The sequence below is a fragment of the Acomys minous genome, assembly GCF_964271855.1.
Source record: "Acomys minous genome assembly, chromosome: 3".
NCBI lineage: Eukaryota > Metazoa > Chordata > Mammalia > Rodentia > Muridae > Acomys > Acomys minous.
The window spans coordinates 27,924,218-27,943,337 of NC_140485.1; the positions used below are offsets into that span (position 1 = coordinate 27,924,218).

Sequence of the window (19,120 nt, forward strand, 5' to 3'; positions counted from 1 at the left end):
AAATTAGCATATAAAGTATTTTATTATGTAGAGCAATCTTTCCATTTTTTTTTCAGAGTATTCCATTTGTTTTGTGCTTGCAAAGCAGTGCATGTAATGATAGTTTTTACTTTTTCTTTCTTTTTTTTTGAAAAATAGGCTGAACATATGCAGAAGAAAAGGAGAAAACAAGAAAATAAAGATGAAGGTAAAAATTGAGATTCTGAACTGACACATTTTTACTATTTTTTTACGCATGTTTTTGTTGATTTGAGAGGGGCAACTAAAGGAAATATAAAAAGCCTCTTTTCATTCATATATTAAGATGTGTCCAATATGAATGATAGCATTTTTAAAAATCTTGTTTTATATTTTTATTTTATGTACATTGGTGTTCTGCCTGTTTGTATGTGTGTAAGAGGTGTGAGATCCCCTGGAACTGGAGTTACAGACAGTTGTGAGCTGCCATGTGGGTGCAGGGAATTGAACTCAGGTCCTTTGGACTAGTGATCCTCCTGCTTCTGCCTCCTTCGGCAAATCCTACTGGCATGTGCCACAGCAACCTGCTACAAACTCGGGTCCTTTAGAAGAGCAGCCAGTGCTCTAACTGCTGAACCATCGCTCCAGCGCTGAATGATAGCATATTAAATTGTTAGCAAATGGAATTTATTTGGGGAGACTGGTATAGCAGTGTACATTTCCCTTGACATTGATACTTTTAGTGCTTTAAAGCAGAAAAAAAATCACATGTTATTTTGCATTTAAATTATGAATCTTCTTATTTGTAATTTAGTGTGTTAGGGCAGCTCAAATAAAAATGGACCTGTTTGCTTCTTCTCCCCCGTTTGTTCTTCTTCTCTAACAGCGTTGCCGCCGCCGCCTCCTCCTGAGTTCTGTCCTGCTTTCAGCAAAGTAATCAACCTTCTCAACTGTGATATCATGATCTACATTCTCAGAACAATATTTGAGCGGGCAGTAGACACAGATTCTAATATGTGGACAGAAGGGATGCTCCAGATGGTATGTTTACCTGCCGTGTTTTCCTTGAGTTCTTGTAGAATCTGAAAAACAATCCCTAGATTAATGTCGATCAAAACTATGTCAGAAACACATGATACTTAGGAAATTACTATAATAGTTTAACTGTGGTCCAAGTTTGTTTTGTGATACATTCTCATGTCTTTAGCATTCCTATCCTTGGGAATTATTTATGTTTTAAAAGACTCAAAAAAGAAAAAGAAAGTGCATAGGATAAGGATGACCAGGAAGTGGGAGCTGAGCCTGCGAAGGATTAATCAAGCACGTGGTCTTGCAAAGGCTTGAACAAACATCTGAGCGTAGAGAATCCCACTGCTAGGCAGCCAGGGCCCACTTTGTGCGTGCCCTGGAGGTTCCAATCTTGCCTCTTCACCACCTGTCCATCTTTTCTTTCCCTCTGGTCCCTGGTGTGCCCCAGATGCCCCCAGCTTTCTCTCCAGGTGGGTCTCCTTACCCTGGGCCACGTCTAGGGTGTTAGGGATGCCAACCTTAGGCCGCTCTCCTTCCCCTGCTTCTGGGACTCTCTGCTTCCGTCATGATAGGCCTGGGGAATGTGGACGGAGGAGAAAACGAGGACAGCTGATAAAGAAGTACAAACAGCACAAGCATGGCACGCATCCCTGCTTCCCCCTCGGTTTCCAACAAGGATTCTGACAGAAAGCAGGGCCTGGGTCCCTCTCTCCCACCAAGCTTTAGCAGCCATGTTGTGCTAGGGGAAATTAATCTTCCACTCCTTGCCACACTCTGCTGTGCCCTCCCCTGCTGGTCAGCCCCGACAGGCTAGGAGAATGGCAATTCACGGGCTGGCCAAGGCTGCCCTCTCCTTTCTTGAGGGATGCTATAGATGAAGATAGAGCAGGATCTGCCCTTTAAAGATGGTCTGCCGGCCATGGTGGTACACACCTTTAATCCTAGCACTTGGGGGGCAGAGGCAGGTAGATCTCTGTGAGTTCAAGGCCAGCCTGGTCTACAAAGAGAGTCTAGGGCAGCTGGGGCTGTTAAACAGAGAAACCCTGTCTTGAAAAACCAAAAAAGGAAAAAAAAATTGATTAAAGATGGTGTGATCTCTGATGAACCAAGTAATGAAGATGTTTAAGATTTGTAAAATATTTGTTTTCATTTCCTTCTGTAATACTTGTAGTTGGGATCTTGCAGGAAGTTAATTGTATCCTGTACTTTTGTAATGGGGCATATGGGGCATATGATTAACTGTATTCCTGGCAAGCCTCTTATTGATTGCATTAACCACAAAGCTACTGGAAAGTAGATTCCATTTGGTTGATGAGCTCTTTTGGAACATAATCTATTCTGTGCTATTTTAGGTACTACTCTCAAGTCGCTTCCTGTTAGTAATGAGTCCATATCACATTGCATCATACTTCTTTTTGTTTTTTCTTTTCTTCCCAAATGCCTGGAACTCACTTTGTAGACCAGGCTGGCCTTGGACTCACATCAGTACACCTGCCTCTGCCTCCTGAGTGCTGGGGTTAAAGGTGTGCTCCACCACGATCCAATGCATTGGGCTTTTATAGGCATATATTTACTTGGTGCTACGGAATGAACCCAGGAGCACGTGTGTGCTAGACAAGAACTCTACCACTAAGCCAAACTGGCAGCTCTTTCTGTTTGTTTTTGATTTTTTTTTTAAACAGGGCCACAGACTATAGCACAGGATAGACTAAAAGTCCTTATGCCTAGGCTAGCCATAAACTTGTGGCAATCCTCCTGCCTCAGCACCCTAAAGGCTAAGAGTATACATATGAGCCACCATACCTGGCTTCTTGGTACCGCTCATTAATAAGTTACTTAATCCTACTATTTTATGATGGCTTTAATTATATATTTATTTAATACCTATTTAACTGAATTTTTTCACCCCCTGCCCTGTTGGTTTCTTATTGGGCTGTAATTTCATGCTCTACTTATATCTCAATACTTGCAACAATGATAAATACTTTCAGTCCTTTGAACTCCAGTTAAAATTTTTCCCACGTCTTCCAGTGTTCTACTTAGGAGATAAGCACTGTTAAGGTTTTGTATATCCTGGAAACTATTGCAACATAAGCACATAAAGGCCTTTGTCATTTTGACTGCATGCATATCTCATTATATAGGAATACTGTCGTGATTTTAGTCGGTCTCTTATTAATAGTCACTGGGTTTGGAGTCAGGGTTTTGTCATATCAAGGACCACTAAGATGAACATTGTGTGTGGTTAGCTTGCTTGTGACAGGTTCTCTGTGTGCTTCTAATGCTGGTCCTGATTTTGTGAGCTTTGGTGATCCTCCCCCTTCAGCTCTCCAAGTACATGAGATTACAGGTGTGCACTACACCTGATTTACAATGAGCACCCTTGTACAATTATCTTTGCACACAGTGAGTACATTTGACATACCAGTTCCTAGTACACAGTGTGTTCTTTACAGTTTTGACTGATGTTGTCACAATGTTGCTGGGTTTTTTTTTTAACTAATTTATTTTCTTTTTATCACCAGTATAATAACTAGCGACTGCTTCCTGACCCTTTTGGCAGCTGTGTAGTTTATACTGAACTCCAGATTTTTGTTACTTTTTAAGCAACACTCTTTCAGTAACCTTAAACTATAAGTTCTTAACTTGAAATTAGGGTGGGCACTTTTCATAGTATTCATGATTTCTCTTTCTGTTAACTCTTTGTTTATAAGCTTTGTTTATTTTTGGTTATTGTTTTCTTTCTCTTTGGGTTATTTATATTAGTACCTCCAGTTAAAGAAGAAGCACTTCACAGGCCCTTGTTCTCCTCCTCAGGCATTCCACATACTGGCACTGGGCTTGTTGGAGGAGAAGCAGCAGCTTCAGAAAGCTCCTGAAGAGGAAGTGACGTTTGACTTTTACCATAAGGCTTCAAGTATGCCAAAGCATCATTCCCAACAAGTTTCTAATTGCCAGTTTGTAAATGAAAGTTTGAACCTTAAGCAGTTTTTCTCTGTTAGTCCTTAAAATTTAGAAAACCTGTGGGACATGGTGATGCACGCCTTTAATCCCAGCTCTCGGGAGGCAGAAGTAGGTGGATCTCTGTGAGTTTGAGGCCAGCCTGGTCTACAAAGAGTCCAGGACAGCCAAGGCTACACAGAGAGACCCTGTCTCTAAAAACAAAAACAAAAAAATTTAGTTAGGCTTTCATTGTGTGAAGAGATACCATGACCAAGGCAAATCTTATGAGGGAAAAGATTTAATTGGAACAGACTTAGAGTGTCCGAGGTTTAGTCCACTGTCATCATGGCGGGAAGCATGGCAGCGTGCAGGCAGACATGGCGCTGGAGAAGGAGCTGAGAGTTCTACATCTTGATCCTCAGGCAGCAAAAGGAGACTGTGTGCCACACTGGGTGGAGCCTGAGCATATATGAGACCTCAAAGCCCACCCCTTCAGTGACACACTTACTCCAACAAGGCCACACCTCCTAATAATGTCACTCCCTATAGGCCAAGCACTCAAACACATGAGTCTAAGGGGGTCATTCCTATTCAAACCACCATCCCCTTAAATGATTTATTTGACTAGCATGTTTAATTTTTTAACTAATATTTTTCATTATACTAATTTTTTCCCTCAATTCTCTACTGCAGTTGTTTTGACTACACGATCTTCCTCTCCTGTGGGTGTAGTTATAGTATGAAAGGAAAGAAATGTGTCTAACTGAAAATATTTTTTTGTACATTCTTTTTTTAATTTTTGAAGATTAGGATAGGTTTAAATTAGAATGTTCTAAAGCTAAGATAGTCTTGTTCAAAGTGTATTCCTGAAACATTAATTGTAAAACCAATAGTTGTAAGCAAAGGATCACACTGTCTTTCTCTTCCTTCCTTCCTTTCTTTCTTTTGTTCATTTGCTTGTTCATTTGTTTTTTGAGACAGGGTTTCTCTGTGTAGCCTTGGCTGTCTTGAACTTGCTTTGTAGACCAGGCTAGCCTCGAACTCACAGCAGTCTACCTGCCTAGGCCTCCCTGAGTGCTGGGATAAAGATGTGCACCACCACGCCGGGCTGCCACATTTTATTCTTACATTATTTTGTAGATTATTGAAGTCATCCTAAGCCTTCTCTGTACATGATGTAACATCTCTCACTTTAATGATTCTGCAGTTGTTTTTTTGTTGTTGTTGTGTACTTTGTGTAGACAGTGAGCAGAGAGAGGAAAGGCAGGAGCAGACTGTTAGGAGTAGCTCTTGCTTACAGTGCAAGTGGGTAATGCAGAGGGAGATTTAAAATAATGGGGTTTTCTTCATGCTGTCTTTGACTTAGTACTTAATAATTCATGTATCGTAACTCAGTATTTCATGTAATGGAAGATTTTTTTCTTTAGAAAACTAAGGTAGTGAAGGGACTGCCTGGCAGACCTCAATCATCATGTGGATGGCAGGCACTAAGAATTATAATTATTGTGTAATTATGAAGATAATTATCTTTTAATATAATTTGTATTTTAAAAAAGGATTGGGAAGTTCATCCATGAATGCTCAGAATATACAAATGCTTTTGGAAAAACTCAAAGGAATCCCCCAATTAGAAGGCCAGAAGGACATGATAACATGGATACTCCAGGTATATTTACAAAAATAAACAGGTTCAACACAGTTGTGTGTTGCTTAATGTCAAGAATGTAATTTGATAAATCTGTCATTAAGTAATTCATCCTTACTTGAATACCAAGTATATACTTACACAAACCTAAATAGTTTACTTGATGTGGCCTCAATGCAATCAATAAACTCAGTAAATACAAGATATATGAGGTTGTTACTCGTATAACTGCATACTGTTTTACTTTTGTAAGTTGAAAGAGCACACTCTCAAATTATAATGAAAAGACTAGTGTAGTGGCTGAAGTAGAGATCAATGTAGTGTAGAATGTGTGCTTAGCTTGTGGGAGTTCTTGTTTGAGTCGCCAGAATTATAAGTAAATTTAAAAATTTACCGGATGATACAGTGATCACATAAAATACATACAAGTAATGTTATGTAGACTGAGCAGGTTGTATTTAGGAATATATATATTTGTATATGCATACATACACATGTAACAAAAAAGAGGCCATGGATTTTAAAAAGAGCAAAGGAGGAGTATATAGGAAGGCTTGGAGATGGCAAAGAAGAAATGATGTAATTATAATTTCAAAAATTAAAGAAGCCCAAAAAGTGACAGTCACTTATTATCATTATTGAATTCTACATAATTGTATAATCCTATACTATATATAAGATTTTTCTATTTGGTGCTAGAATTCAGCCTCTTTTACTATCAATTGTTACAACTGTGTGTTTCTTTCTGCTAGTTATTCAAATTTTTTCAGTTTCTGAGGAGATTCTTTTATTAATGAAAGAGGTATTCATTTATGCCATTGTCAGTTGCATGTACTGAGTAATTACAACGTGCAAGGCTGAATCTAAGATCTTAAACAGCACAAAGTGTTTGTTTCCATGGAGCATGCACCAGAGCTGAGGTACAGATACCTTTAGAACAGCCATCAGCATGATCTAGGAGAATGAGAGAAGTTCCCTTGAATAAGAGAAGGCCTTAGCCAGGCGCAGTGTTGCACGCCTGTAATCCCAACACTTGGGAGGCAGAGGCAGGAGGATCTCTATGAGTTCGAGTTCGAGGCCAGCCTGGTCTACAAAGTGAGCCCAGGATAGTCAGAGCTACGCAGAGAAATCCTGTCTCAAAAAAAAACAACAAAACAAAAACAGTAATTACTGAGAAAGCGTTATTCAGAGGGTGAAGTGAGAGCTGAGACGTTTGTCCTTCTAGAGCCAGTATGCTAGAACTCTAGCAGAGGATTTCCAGAGGGGGCACTGCAGCGCAAGTGTTCTGAAATGGCCAAGAGCAAGGCCAGTAGCACCCTAACATAAAAGGAGGCACAAGCAGGGCCCAGATTGTGTTCATTTCATAGGTCACAATAAAGAGGTATAGTTTCACTTTGAAGACATGAATAAAAATGTTACTTTAAACTGGGCTTAGTGGGGTATGCTATGTAATCCCAGTTATTTAGAAGGTTAAGCCAGAAAAATCATTTGAGTCCAAGAGCTAAAGTTCTCGTTAAAATTTAAAACTAAATCTGTGCTACACCCCTCCCCCACTTCAGACAAACAGGTGTTCTCAGAGCAGCAGACTTAATTAACTCAACTGATGGCTCAAACAACATTGTTCCTCACAGTCAGGGTCACTTTTTAAATATCGTTTTTCTGATACATATCAAAGTAACATACCTCAAAGACATTTAGAGACAAGTTGGCTGAATCAGATTGTGATTTTTTTTTCTTCCTTGTCAGTCTAACCAAACTTAGTATTTCATCTGTTTTCACAGATGTTTGACATAGTGAAGCGATTAAGAGAAAAATCTTCTTTAATTGTGGCAACCACTTCAGGATTGGAATCCATTAAGAATGATGAGGTAACAGCATTGTAACAATGTGAGATCATCTCTGTCTTTAATAAGGAGTTGCTTTTCTTCTTTAGGAGGGACTGTTTGTGGCAAAATATGTGAATTTTGTTCACCTTTTATTCCTGTTCTTCTGTACTGCACTTAACATAAAATACATACTATAGTGTATGTATCTTATAAAACTAAAGAAACTTGATGCCCGGTGGAACTCTGTTAGAAATACTCTATCATATTATAATATGCTTTCATGTCTGAAATTCGGACATGTCTCAGTCAGTGGCATTTCATAATTTAGTCAATAGCATCCATCTATTAGGAAGTATAAAATAATGATGAAATTAGATAATGTGTAGGTCATGAATTTCCATAATGTTTTAAGCCATGTTTTGCTAATATTGAATTACTTTGCTAATATTTGATTATTAGAATATTCTAATAATTTAGAAATTGCTTGCTTTTAGTTATTTATTTGTTTCTTTGTTACTTTTTAAGACAGGGTCTCTCTATGTAGCCTTGGGTTTTCTGTGTCTCACTATGTAGATGGAACTGATCTCAAATACATAGAGACGCAATTTGTCTCTGCCTCTCAAGTGCTAGAATTAAAGATGTGCACCACCACAGCCATTTTAATTACTAGAATATTCCTATTTGAGTTTACTAACTGTTTTTCCTGGAAAAAAACATATTGTACTAAGTACTGTGTGCTAGAGCATTTGCCTAACATGTGAAAGGGTCTGGGCTAAAACTTCAGTACTTGTAATAAATCTCTTTAAGTTACTTTTATCTTCTGGTTTTAATTTTTGTAGGTCATATGTACATAGAAATTTAGCCATTTCTTCTAGCCTTTCTAACTTCTTGGCATATAATTGTTCAAATTATTCTCTAATAATTAGTGTTCTGGATTTCATTGGAGTCTGTTATCTTAACACCCTTTTATCCTAATTTTAGCATCACATTCTTTTATGTCACATGGTTAAGAATTTGTCAATGTTATTAAATTTTCCGAAGAACCAACTTTTTGTCTAGTTAATTTTATGTATTGCTCATTAAGTCTCTATTTCATTAATTTCTTCCCTAATCTTTTGTTTTGTTTTGTTTTGGTTTTGGTTTTTGGAGACAGGGTTTCTCTGTGTTAGCTTTAGCTGTCCTGGACTTGCTTTGTAGACCAGGCTGGCCTCGAACTCACAGCAGTCCTTCTGCTTCTGCCTCCCGAGTGCTGGGACTAAGGCATGTGCCACCACACCCAGCTTTTCTTCCCTAATCTTTATAATGACTTGCCATCTCCTAGTTTTGGGGTTGGCTTAGTGTTGTTTATTTACTTATTTATTTTGTGTGTGTGTGTGTGTGTGTGTGTGTGTGTGTGTTGTTCTTTCTAGAGCTGTAAAGTTCGTCGTTAGGTTGTTTATTTACAATCTCTCAGGGGGGTTTTTTTTTCTTCTTCCTTCTAGTTTTTCTTTTTCTTTTTACATATGACAATTTTTAACTATAAACTTATGACAATTTTTAACTATAAACTTTGCTCTTAGGACTGTCTAGACTTTGCCCCAAAGGTTCTGGGAGGTTGTATTCTCATTTTTATTTAACTACAGAATTTAAAATTTTCTTCTCTGGTTTCTGCTAATTCAAAAATGTATTGTTCACTTTGCAAGTATTTTTTTAGTTTCTGTAGTTTTTCCTGTTGCTTTCTACTTTTATTTAATTGTGGTCCATTATAAAGAATTAATTTTGCTGTGCAGTGGTGGCACATGCCTTTTATCCCGCACTCAAGGCAGAAGCAGGTGGATCTCTGAGTCCAAGGCCAGCCTGATTTACGTAGTGAATTCCAGGACAGCTTGGGCTGCACAATGAGACCTTGTCCCAAAAAACAAAGCAAAACAAAACAACACAAACAAAGCAAACAAACAAAAAGAATTAATTTGTTTTTTTAATACTTGTTAGGTATTTTGTAGCCTATGATGCAATCAGTTTCAGAGACTGTTCCATATGCAACTGAGAATAATGCATATGCTGTCTCTATCAGGAATATCCTGTATCCATTGGCTGATGGTGTGTTAGCTCTGGGTTTCTTTAGTTATTTTTAGTCTGAGATCTATTTAAATGTAAGAGTTGGATATTGAAGTCTTCCACTATTACTCTATCAAGACCTCTCTCTCTCTCTCTCTCTCTCTCTCTCTCTCTCTCTCTATATATATATATATATATATATATACATATATATATATATATTTTTTTTTTTTTTTTTTTTTTTTTTACTTTTAGTGTTTGTTTTACAAAATTAGGAACTCTAACATTTGGTGCATACATGTTATTAATTCTTATCTTTTTGTTGTTATTGTTGTTTGTTTTCAAGACAGAGTTTCTCTGTACAGTGTTGGCTGTCCTGGAACTCACTCTGTAGACCAGGCTGGCCTCGAACTCACAGAGATCCACCTGCCTCTGCCTCCTGAGTTCTGGGATTAAAGCCGTGTAGTATGTCACCATGCCTAGCTTGTTATACTTTCTGATGGATTGTTCTTTTATTAATATGCAGTAGTCCTCTTTATCTTTCCTAATTACTTTTTGTTTGAAGTCTACCTGATCAGATATGGTAACTGCTGCATCAGTAGAGAAGATTCTGTGTGGATATGAATTTTTAATAGGAGATCTTATCTAATTATGGTGTTACTTAATATTCAGATTACACATGACAAGGAAAAAGCAGAACGGAAGAGAAAAGCTGAAGCTGCCAGACTACACCGCCAGAAGATCATGGCCCAGATGTCTGCCCTACAGAAAAACTTCATTGAAACTCACAAACTCATGTATGACAATACATCAGAAGTAGCAGGGAAAGAAGACTCCATTATGGAGGAAGAGAGGTAAAACAAAGTATTAATAGTACAGATTTTTAAGGAAAAAACCAAACATTCTTCTGAAATCAGTAATCCGTTATTTTCTACATATTGACATGTTTAGACACCTGTTTGCATATCATTTCATATATTTCATGTTCTTTTTATAGTTTCTAGGAAAAATGACTATCATTATTACAAACTGAAAATAAATCTATTACTTATTAGAGATGATTTATACTAGTTTTCTTTTGTTTGCTTGTTTGGTTCAGGGTCATCCTGTCTGGTCCGTGGTGATCTTGAACTTGTAACAATCTTGTCTCAGCCTCCCAAGTGCTGAAATAAAGGCATGACCCACCACGCCAATGCTTTTCTTTTATATTTAGTTCTTTAATGGATTATTTTTTTAGATTTACTTATTTTTATTTTATGTGTATGGCATTTTATCTGCATATACATCTGTGTGCCACGTGTATACTTGATGCCCACAGGAGCCATAGATCTCCTGGAACTAGAGTTGGGAGCTGCCTTATTGGGCCTGGGAATCGAACCTGGGTCCTCTGGAAGAGCAGTCAGTGGCTTTAACCACTGAGCCATCTCTCCTACTCCGCATATTTAGTTCTATAGCTTGCTTTCTCTGTATACATTTTTAATGTTAGCACATATAGATTTATGGCGTAAACTCTTTTCCTTTGAATTTCAAGTTTTCATTTTACTGACTATTTAAGTATGTATCTACTTTACTGAGTATTTAAGGTACATGCATGGTATTTTTCTGTATTTTTGTGTGTACATATGGAGGTCAGAAGACAGCATGTAGGGGTCATTTCCTTAGATCACATGGGTTCCAGGGATAAACTCAGGTTATCAGGCTTGGTAACAGGCAATTTTATTTTACCTGCTGAGCCATCTTGCTGGCCATGATGTTTTTTCTATGCATATAAACTACTTCATATAGTTATTGGTTTTGGTAAGAGAACCTAAAACAGCTATATTCCTTATGATATACATAAAAATCTTTAGGTTTTCTCATTCTGCAAACCTGTAAATATGTACCCTTCCACTCCCATCCCTCATTTCTTCTTTTTTTAAAATTAATTTATTCCTTGACAATTTTATACATGTGCATCGTTCACTCTGACCACACTCATCATTTTTCCCTTCTTTATGCTTTTACTCCCTATGAGTGTAACCCATGGTGTGGATTTACAGTATTTCATCTGATTTTTTTAGTTTAAGATGCTTTCCTATTTTCCCTCATTAGTCTGTCAGATAATTCTCATATATGTTTTCTTCTGTAGGTGTACCAGTATTTCTCCCACGACAGAAACTAACAAATTGGAAAGTCTGGGTTAAATTTTAATTTAATATAATATACTTAACTTATTTTTGAGACAGGATTTCACTAGCCTTGGCTGTCCTAGAACTCACTGTGTAGGCCAGCCTGACCTCCTACTCACAGAAATCTCCTGGCCTCTGCCTCCCAAGCACTGGGGTCAAAGGTGTGCACCACCACACCTGGCTAAGGCGAAATGCTCGCAGACACTACACATTGCCTTTCTGGGTGCCTCTCTCAGGATCTACTCCTAGTGGGGTATGAACACTCTTCATTTTCACCATAAATTTAAAAATTATGGGTTATAAGTGAAGTTCTGTGGTTGAGTGATTGCTTAGCATACATGGGGCCCTAGATTTAATTCCTAGCACCATAAACTAAAAACCAACCATTTCCTGGTTGTAGTGAGTGCAAAGATAAACCTCTATAGATAAACGGACTTCTTTCGTCTTTTGCCAAATGCCTGTTATCTTTTCTTATTTCTGTGGAAGATTTTATTCCTTCTTGTCTTCCTGATTTATAACATTCCTTAAACATTTTTCCCCATATTTTGTCCCTATTTCTTTAACATTATAAGGGTTTGCCATAAAAAAGTTCTCAAGGAAGCCAGGCATGGTGATGCACTCCTGTTATCCCTTAACTCTGCAGGTAGAGGCGGGCTGCTGCAAGTGCAAGGCCAGCCTGGGTTATAGATCAGCTTCATATCAGTGAAACCCTATGGAACTGTCTCAACAAACAAACAAAAAACCTCAAAAGTGAAACACATTTTTAGTATTGATTAAGGCAGACAGATTTCTCAGTATCTTTAAATTTTAATTTTTTTTAATCCTAATGTCTTTTCTATTCACTATTTTAATTATAATTATATAACTATATTTTCATTTTGAAAACGAAATGGTAGAGATAAATCTAAAGTTCCTTTGGGTACTTGAGCAAATCCTACGTCTTTCTGCCTTCTGTGATTATAAACTTTGTATGTAGAGCTTTGCATTGAAGAGGTTTAAAAAGGTTGAATGTTCAAGGCAAGTCTGAGCTACAGTGAGTTGGAGATAATCCTAAGCTGCACATAAGTGATAATTTTCTAAAAAAACAAAAGAGTTTATGTATAAATGTCAGAATTTTTATTATACTATTACATGCAAATATTTGTAATCACAAAATTATGTGGTTTTGTTATTCAGCCTTTTGGTTTTTGCATAATGATATGTACTTAATATCTTTAAGGATGTGGAGCCATATGTTACTGTAAAGTTCTATATCATGTTAATTTACTTACCACTGGTGAGCATATGAGTTACTTACAGTTTATTGAACGATGCATCGTACTTTAGGGAGCTCCTTATATAGTTTGCAGAATGGTGCAGAAGGTGCTCCTGAGGCCAGGCACATGGGTTAGTCAATCTTGGTTTTATCTACGACTTACTAATGATGAGTTCCTAGAGCTGTCTCTTAGTGTCTCTAGGCTTCAGTTTCTGCCTCTGGAAAAATGGAGTAATTTAATACCCACTTCATGTGTTTATTGTAAGGGTTAGGTGAAAAAAAGTAAAGTATGTGAAACAGTGCCTAGCATCACAATCAAACCACTATAAATACTTGCTTTTATTTGTATTTTATCATCAAGTGTACTGTAGATTGTTATTGCTATATCATTAAAATGTATTAACATTTAATTTGTTGTATTTTTAATATATAGTAAAACAGAAATAGAAGCCTATAGGCATAATGAAAGGTATTGGATAAAAGTATTATGGTACAGTGGCAAGAGTTAGCACTAGGCAGTCATTTCAAATGTTTCTAAGAAAATCTTAATTCATGACAAAACAACAAAGATATAAACAAGGCAACATTTAAGTGAAGAAGTCTGTTTATAGCATGATGTTATTTGTACAAAATGTGTACTATAACTAGAAAGCAAACTAGGAGGAAATTAGATTACTAGTGGTTATATTGTTAGGATACAATGTTTTTCATTTTCTTCTTAATACTTTTCTATATTTTACAGAATTTCTTTGAAATGTGAATTACGTGTTTATCATTCAAAAAAGAGAAATAGCCCAATTTTCATTGATACAGTAAATTAAATAGAATCATATAGTATTCTGTGATGTATTTCTTTTGCACTTAGAGCAACTGAATTTTCTATTTAGAAAATTAACTGCTTAAAGCCAGAAAGTTAAGGGTAGATTTTAAAGGTAATATTGTTAAATATAATTTTTATTTATACTTACTTAAAATCTACTAAAATGTAAAGATACTGACTAAAACATATGTCCTCATTGATAGTTCTCCAGCAGTCAGTGACTACTCTAGAATTGCTTTGGGTCCTAAACGGGGTCCGGCTGTTGCTGAAAAGGAGGTGCTGACATGCATCCTCTGCCAAGAAGAACAAGAGGTGAAACTAGAAAACAATGCCATGGTATTATCAGCCTGTGTGCAGAAATCCACCGCCTTGACCCAGCACAGGGGGAAACCCATAGACCTCTTAGCAGGTATGTATCACCTAATTAATCTACAGCCATTCCCTTTCCTGCCTATGTAATTAGACTGAAAATAAGCTTTAAAAGAGGTTTAGCAGTGAGGTTTATGGAAGTCCTGTTTGGTAAATCACGTATCCACATGTGAAGCAGATTAGGTTCTTATATGCCACATTGGCTACTTGACTTTTTTATTTTTGTCATTTTGATTTGTGTTAGTCCTTAATTTTGGCTTTATTTTTATCTTGTTGAACCATTTCAAAGTAGATTGCAAGCTTCATAACACTTTATCTTGAGGTATTTGTGAATGTATTTCCCAAAACTGAGGATAGTCTATTAAATACTTATTATACCATTATCAAATTTAAGGAAGTTAATAATTAAGAATTAATTAAGAATATGTATATTATATATTCAGTAGGAAGGCATATTTAAAAAATAAACATCTAGCCGGGCGTGGTGGCGCACGCCTTTAATCCCAGCACTCGGGAGGCAGAGGCAGGTGGATCACTGTGAGTTCGAGGCCAGCCTGGACTACAAAGTGAGTCCAGGATAGTCAAGGCTACACAGAGAAACCCTGTCTCAAAAAACCAAAAAAAAACAAAAAATAAATAAATAAACATCTAAAGACATTTCACATATTTCTTTGATAAAATTTCTTTTAACTGGGCATGGTGGCTCATGCCTGTAACCCCAGCACATGGAGAGCTAAGGCAGGAAGATTGCCATGAAGTGGAAGTTAGCTTGGCCTACACAGTGAGTTCAAGACCAGCCTAAGCTACACAGTGAAACAGTGTCTCAGAAAGCAAAGTAGAAATTTTAGTTGCTTTAATGTAGAATAATCCTCACTCACCTTTTTTTCCCAAAATAATAACAGGTTTGATGACTGCAGACTAATAATCTTATCCAGTGTCACACATTGTGAACTTATCTCTTTGCCTTATGATTAGATTTATATTAAACATTTACTCCAAGTATTAATTAGGAAACACACACCAGAAGTTAGCTGCTTTATAGTTTAAATTTCTTGAAGTGATGATGATAATAAACTAACATTTATTAATATTTAACCTGCTCCAGTCACTGATCAAATGCTATGTGTATTTGCTTACTCAATCCTACAACAACCTGTGCATGAGATGCCATCATCATATAAATGAGGGAGTGTTGACTGGCCTCAGGCTGTGAGTGATGCAATGACACCATAATTTGAAGTTTGTAATCTGTGGGTCCCTACCCCACTTTTTTTTTTTTTTTTGAGACCGAGTTTCTCTGTGTAGCCTGGACTATCCTGGACTCTCTTTGTAGACCAGGCTGGCTGGCCTCGAACTCACAGCGATCCACCTGCCTCTGCCTCCCGAGTGCTGGGATTAAAGGCGTGCGCCCCCACACCCGGCCCTACCCCACTTTTTAAATTGTCATTTATAGTGGCTAGAGAGATGGCTCAGCAGGTGAGAGTACTTGCTGTCTTGCAGAGGACCTAGGTTCTGCATGGTAGCCCACAACTCTCTGCAGCTCTAGCTCCAGAGGATCCAGGACCCCTTTCTTGCCTCCTTGGGCACTGGCACAGACATGGTGCACATATAGGTAGACAAACACTCATATAAAAATAAATCTTCTTTATAAGTTGTCATGTATTCAGTTTATTCTTTAAAATTCTAAAAAATGGGGGCAAATTTGTTCTTGAAAAATAGAAAAGCACTTTACCAATATAATGCACCTTAAGCTTACTGTTCAGAATTACAGTGTAAATAAACATAGAGTTATTAATCCATATGGATTTCAAAATCTAACCTGATGGCCTTGCTTCTTTCCTCCTTAAAAAAAAAAAGATTAGGAATGCATATCCTACTGCCATATTGTTATCCTAGGACATTCCTAAGAAATAAAACTTTGTGATTAGCATTTTAGACCTGAAAACTTTTTCTCCATTCCCACTCCCTTAACACTTTAGAAATCATAAGTACATACTTCTTATTTGTGTCTTTCTGAACCAGAAACGCTGGACCCTCTTTTCATGGATCCAGACTTGGCACATGGGACTTATACAGGAAGCTGTGGTCATGTAATGCATGCAGTGTGCTGGCAGAAGTAAGTTGTCCCTCTGACATGTTCTTGAAAGAGACTAGGAACATTGACGTTCACTACACACGATAAAAAGGCATGTCTTCTCATGTCTTCTTTCTGTTGTTCTTACTGGAATAATTAAGGCAATTTTAATTACTAATCTGTTTGCATGATACTAATTATATTTCTATTTATTAGAAGCTTTAGAAATTGATGTATAAAGTTCCCAGCTTAGTATTTTTAGGAGTTAAGAGTGTAGAGTATAATAGAGCATTGTACTTACTGTGCACGGCACTTGCTCAGTCCCTACCATTGAAAGTGCACTTGCTTCCTGCAAACGAAATAGTATTATCACTGCTTGTTGTTAGTCATGCGAGGGAAACAGTAATCTTTACATAAAAAATATATATATCTTTGCAGTCTTGCGTGGTGGTGGTGCACACCTTTAATCCCAGGACTAGGGAGGCAGAGGCAGTAGACCTCTGAGTTCAAGGCCTGGTCTACAGAGCCAGATTCAGGGCAGCCAGGGCTACACAGAAAAGCCCTGTGTGTGTGTGTGTGTGTGTGTGTGTGTGTGTGTGTGTGTGTGTGTGTGTGTGTACTTTTTAATTTTTTTTTAAAGTATCTTTGCGATATGACAAATTCTGGTTTTATCTTGAGAAAATAAAATTTTCAAATGTGTGATTTCTGATAATTTTTTTGTATAGCTTACTTGTTTGCCACTGAATTAGAAATATAATTTTCCTTCAAAAGCCCTTGGTGCTGTAGACCATCATTCGGAGTCTCTAGTTATGCCCACTTGCTGATGAGCCAGGGGACAAGTTAGGATTCAACAAAATAATTGAGATTTGTGTCTGTTGTAATGTATTTTCCAGTTTAGTCACCCCCCAAATGGACAGTCTGTTTCTTTTGTAGTTATAACACATATTTTTGCATATAAGTTGTAAAGATACTAAGCCCAAAATTCTAGACCTTTTCACTCAGAATAGATGAAAGCCTTGTGAGTGGTTCTAAGTGGACCCGCATCTTTGAATTTTGCAGGTATTTTGAAGCTGTGCAGCTGAGCTCTCAGCAGCGCATCCACGTTGACCTGTTTGACTTAGAGAGTGGAGAGTACCTGTGCCCACTCTGCAAGTCTCTTTGCAACACTGTCATCCCCATCATCCCTTTGCAGCCTCAGAAGATCAGCAGGTGCGTTTTAGCCTTTCTTCAGGTACTTGCTTTCAACTCCTTTGTCCTTGAAGCTTTTATTTGCTTTTCTACCAGATTCCTGGCTTCCTTCTCACTCCTTTCAGGGACCGGGACCATTCATTCCATCCCCATTCCAAAGCTTGCATCATGCTTCCAAATGGGATTAAGAGCCCAGGTTTCAGTGTTGAAGAGAACTAGGATGTTCACTACTTAAAGCAGTGTGTTGTGTTGTGCATGTGCCTTCCACCCACCATTAAAGCAGTAGAACCCCAAAGATGCAAATCCTACTGGGGATCTGTACAAAAAGTTAATGATGAAAATAAACAAAACCATCACATTTACCATATCTTTGAATAATTTGTGAGCATTTAAAATATTTTATATTCTGACAGCCTATTATTGCAATTTAACAGACATTCACTAGTTTTTAATAATTAGAACATTTCAGCCAGGCGTGATGGCATACACCTTTAATCCCAGCACTCGGGAGGCAGAGACAGGCGGATCTCTGTGAGTTCAAGGCCAGCGTGTCTACATAGTAAGTGAGACCCAGAATAGCCAGGACTATAGAGAGAGACCCTGTCTCAAAAATCCTAAGTAATTAGGTAAGAAAGTAAAAGGGAAAAGAACTATTAAAAGGCCAATTAAGTAGTTCACGGGAGGGACAGCAGGAGATCTGGAGGCAGTGGATGGAGGTGCAAAGAAGTGATCAACTTGAGATATATTAGAACCTGAAACCTATAGAGTGAGTGTGAAGGAATCATGGTGTGGTGACATCACCTAGAAGCTGATGAGTGACCATGTGGTATTTTCTATCTCCTGCTGTTTTATTACTTCTCAGTCACAGATGTATGGTTGCCTTAGTACCTGCTACATATGTAGTCACATTTTCATGAGCTAGAATGTTAATAAAATTAAGGAATCTGACATTTTAAATATTTATTTGTTTATTTGTTTGTTTATTTATTTATTTATTTATTTATTTATTTAGAGAAAGGTTCTTACTATATATCTCTGGTTGGCCTGTGCCATGGACCAGCTCAATCGGGGATAGGTCCTTGGGATCGGGAGTTCTTGGAGCGTCGGTGAAACAGAGATAGGCAAAGTAACAAACAGACAAAACTCAAGATTGAGTCTTTATCTGAGTGTATTTTTCAAGCAAGCTGTCTAGCATTATATACATTTCTTGAAAGCAGGGGGGTCTTTTGGTTACATTTTCCCAGAGCAGATTCATGGAAGTCAGTGAGCAATCAAGCATACAGATACAGGTACAGAATGCAAAGTTATTGTGTTGTCATATTTTGAATTACAACTTTGAATGAAACAATACAAGGTACAATAGCAAAAGACGTCATCACTCCTAAGTTACTGGCTTGGTATCAATATGTATGTGCTTCCTTTGTCCAGGGGCAACGTCCTCTCCCTAACAAAATTTGTGCCCAACACCTGTGTGCCAGGACAATTTTTCCTTTTCTATTCTCTGTAGTTCCCTCTCCCTAGAGTCTTTTGAATTACTCCATTTCTTTGTAGGCGATAATATAACTTATTGACTAATGAGAGACCAGGCTGGCCTCTCGCTCATAGAAATCAGCCTGCTTCTGCTTTCCAAGTGCCATGACTAAAGGTTGTACCACCACACTCGGCAGAATTTGATATTTTGTTTTGCTTTGTTTTGTTTTTTCCTAAGACAGGATTCTCTCTATAGCCCAGGCTGGGCTGGAACTCAGAAATCCACTTGCCTCTGCAACCTGAGTGCTGGGTTAAAGGCATGCGCCACCACCGCTGGC

At 37.7% G+C, this 19,120-nt stretch overlaps 1 protein-coding gene across 1 annotated transcript in view; it reads left to right on the top strand.

Moving 5' to 3' along the window:
• Nucleotides 1–19,120, top strand: part of UBR1 (ubiquitin protein ligase E3 component n-recognin 1) — a 119,622-nt gene that overhangs the window by 62,300 nt on the left and 38,202 nt on the right. Inside the window, exons 24-32 of the mRNA XM_084776289.1 lie at nt 139–187; nt 845–999; nt 3,805–3,904; nt 5,487–5,596; nt 7,357–7,443; nt 10,111–10,292; nt 13,885–14,090; nt 16,073–16,166; nt 17,184–17,333. Coding sequence (XP_084632415.1) covers nt 139–187; nt 845–999; nt 3,805–3,904; nt 5,487–5,596; nt 7,357–7,443; nt 10,111–10,292; nt 13,885–14,090; nt 16,073–16,166; nt 17,184–17,333 — 1,133 coding nt within the window. The remainder of the gene's footprint in view (nt 1–138; nt 188–844; nt 1,000–3,804; nt 3,905–5,486; nt 5,597–7,356; nt 7,444–10,110; nt 10,293–13,884; nt 14,091–16,072; nt 16,167–17,183; nt 17,334–19,120) is intronic.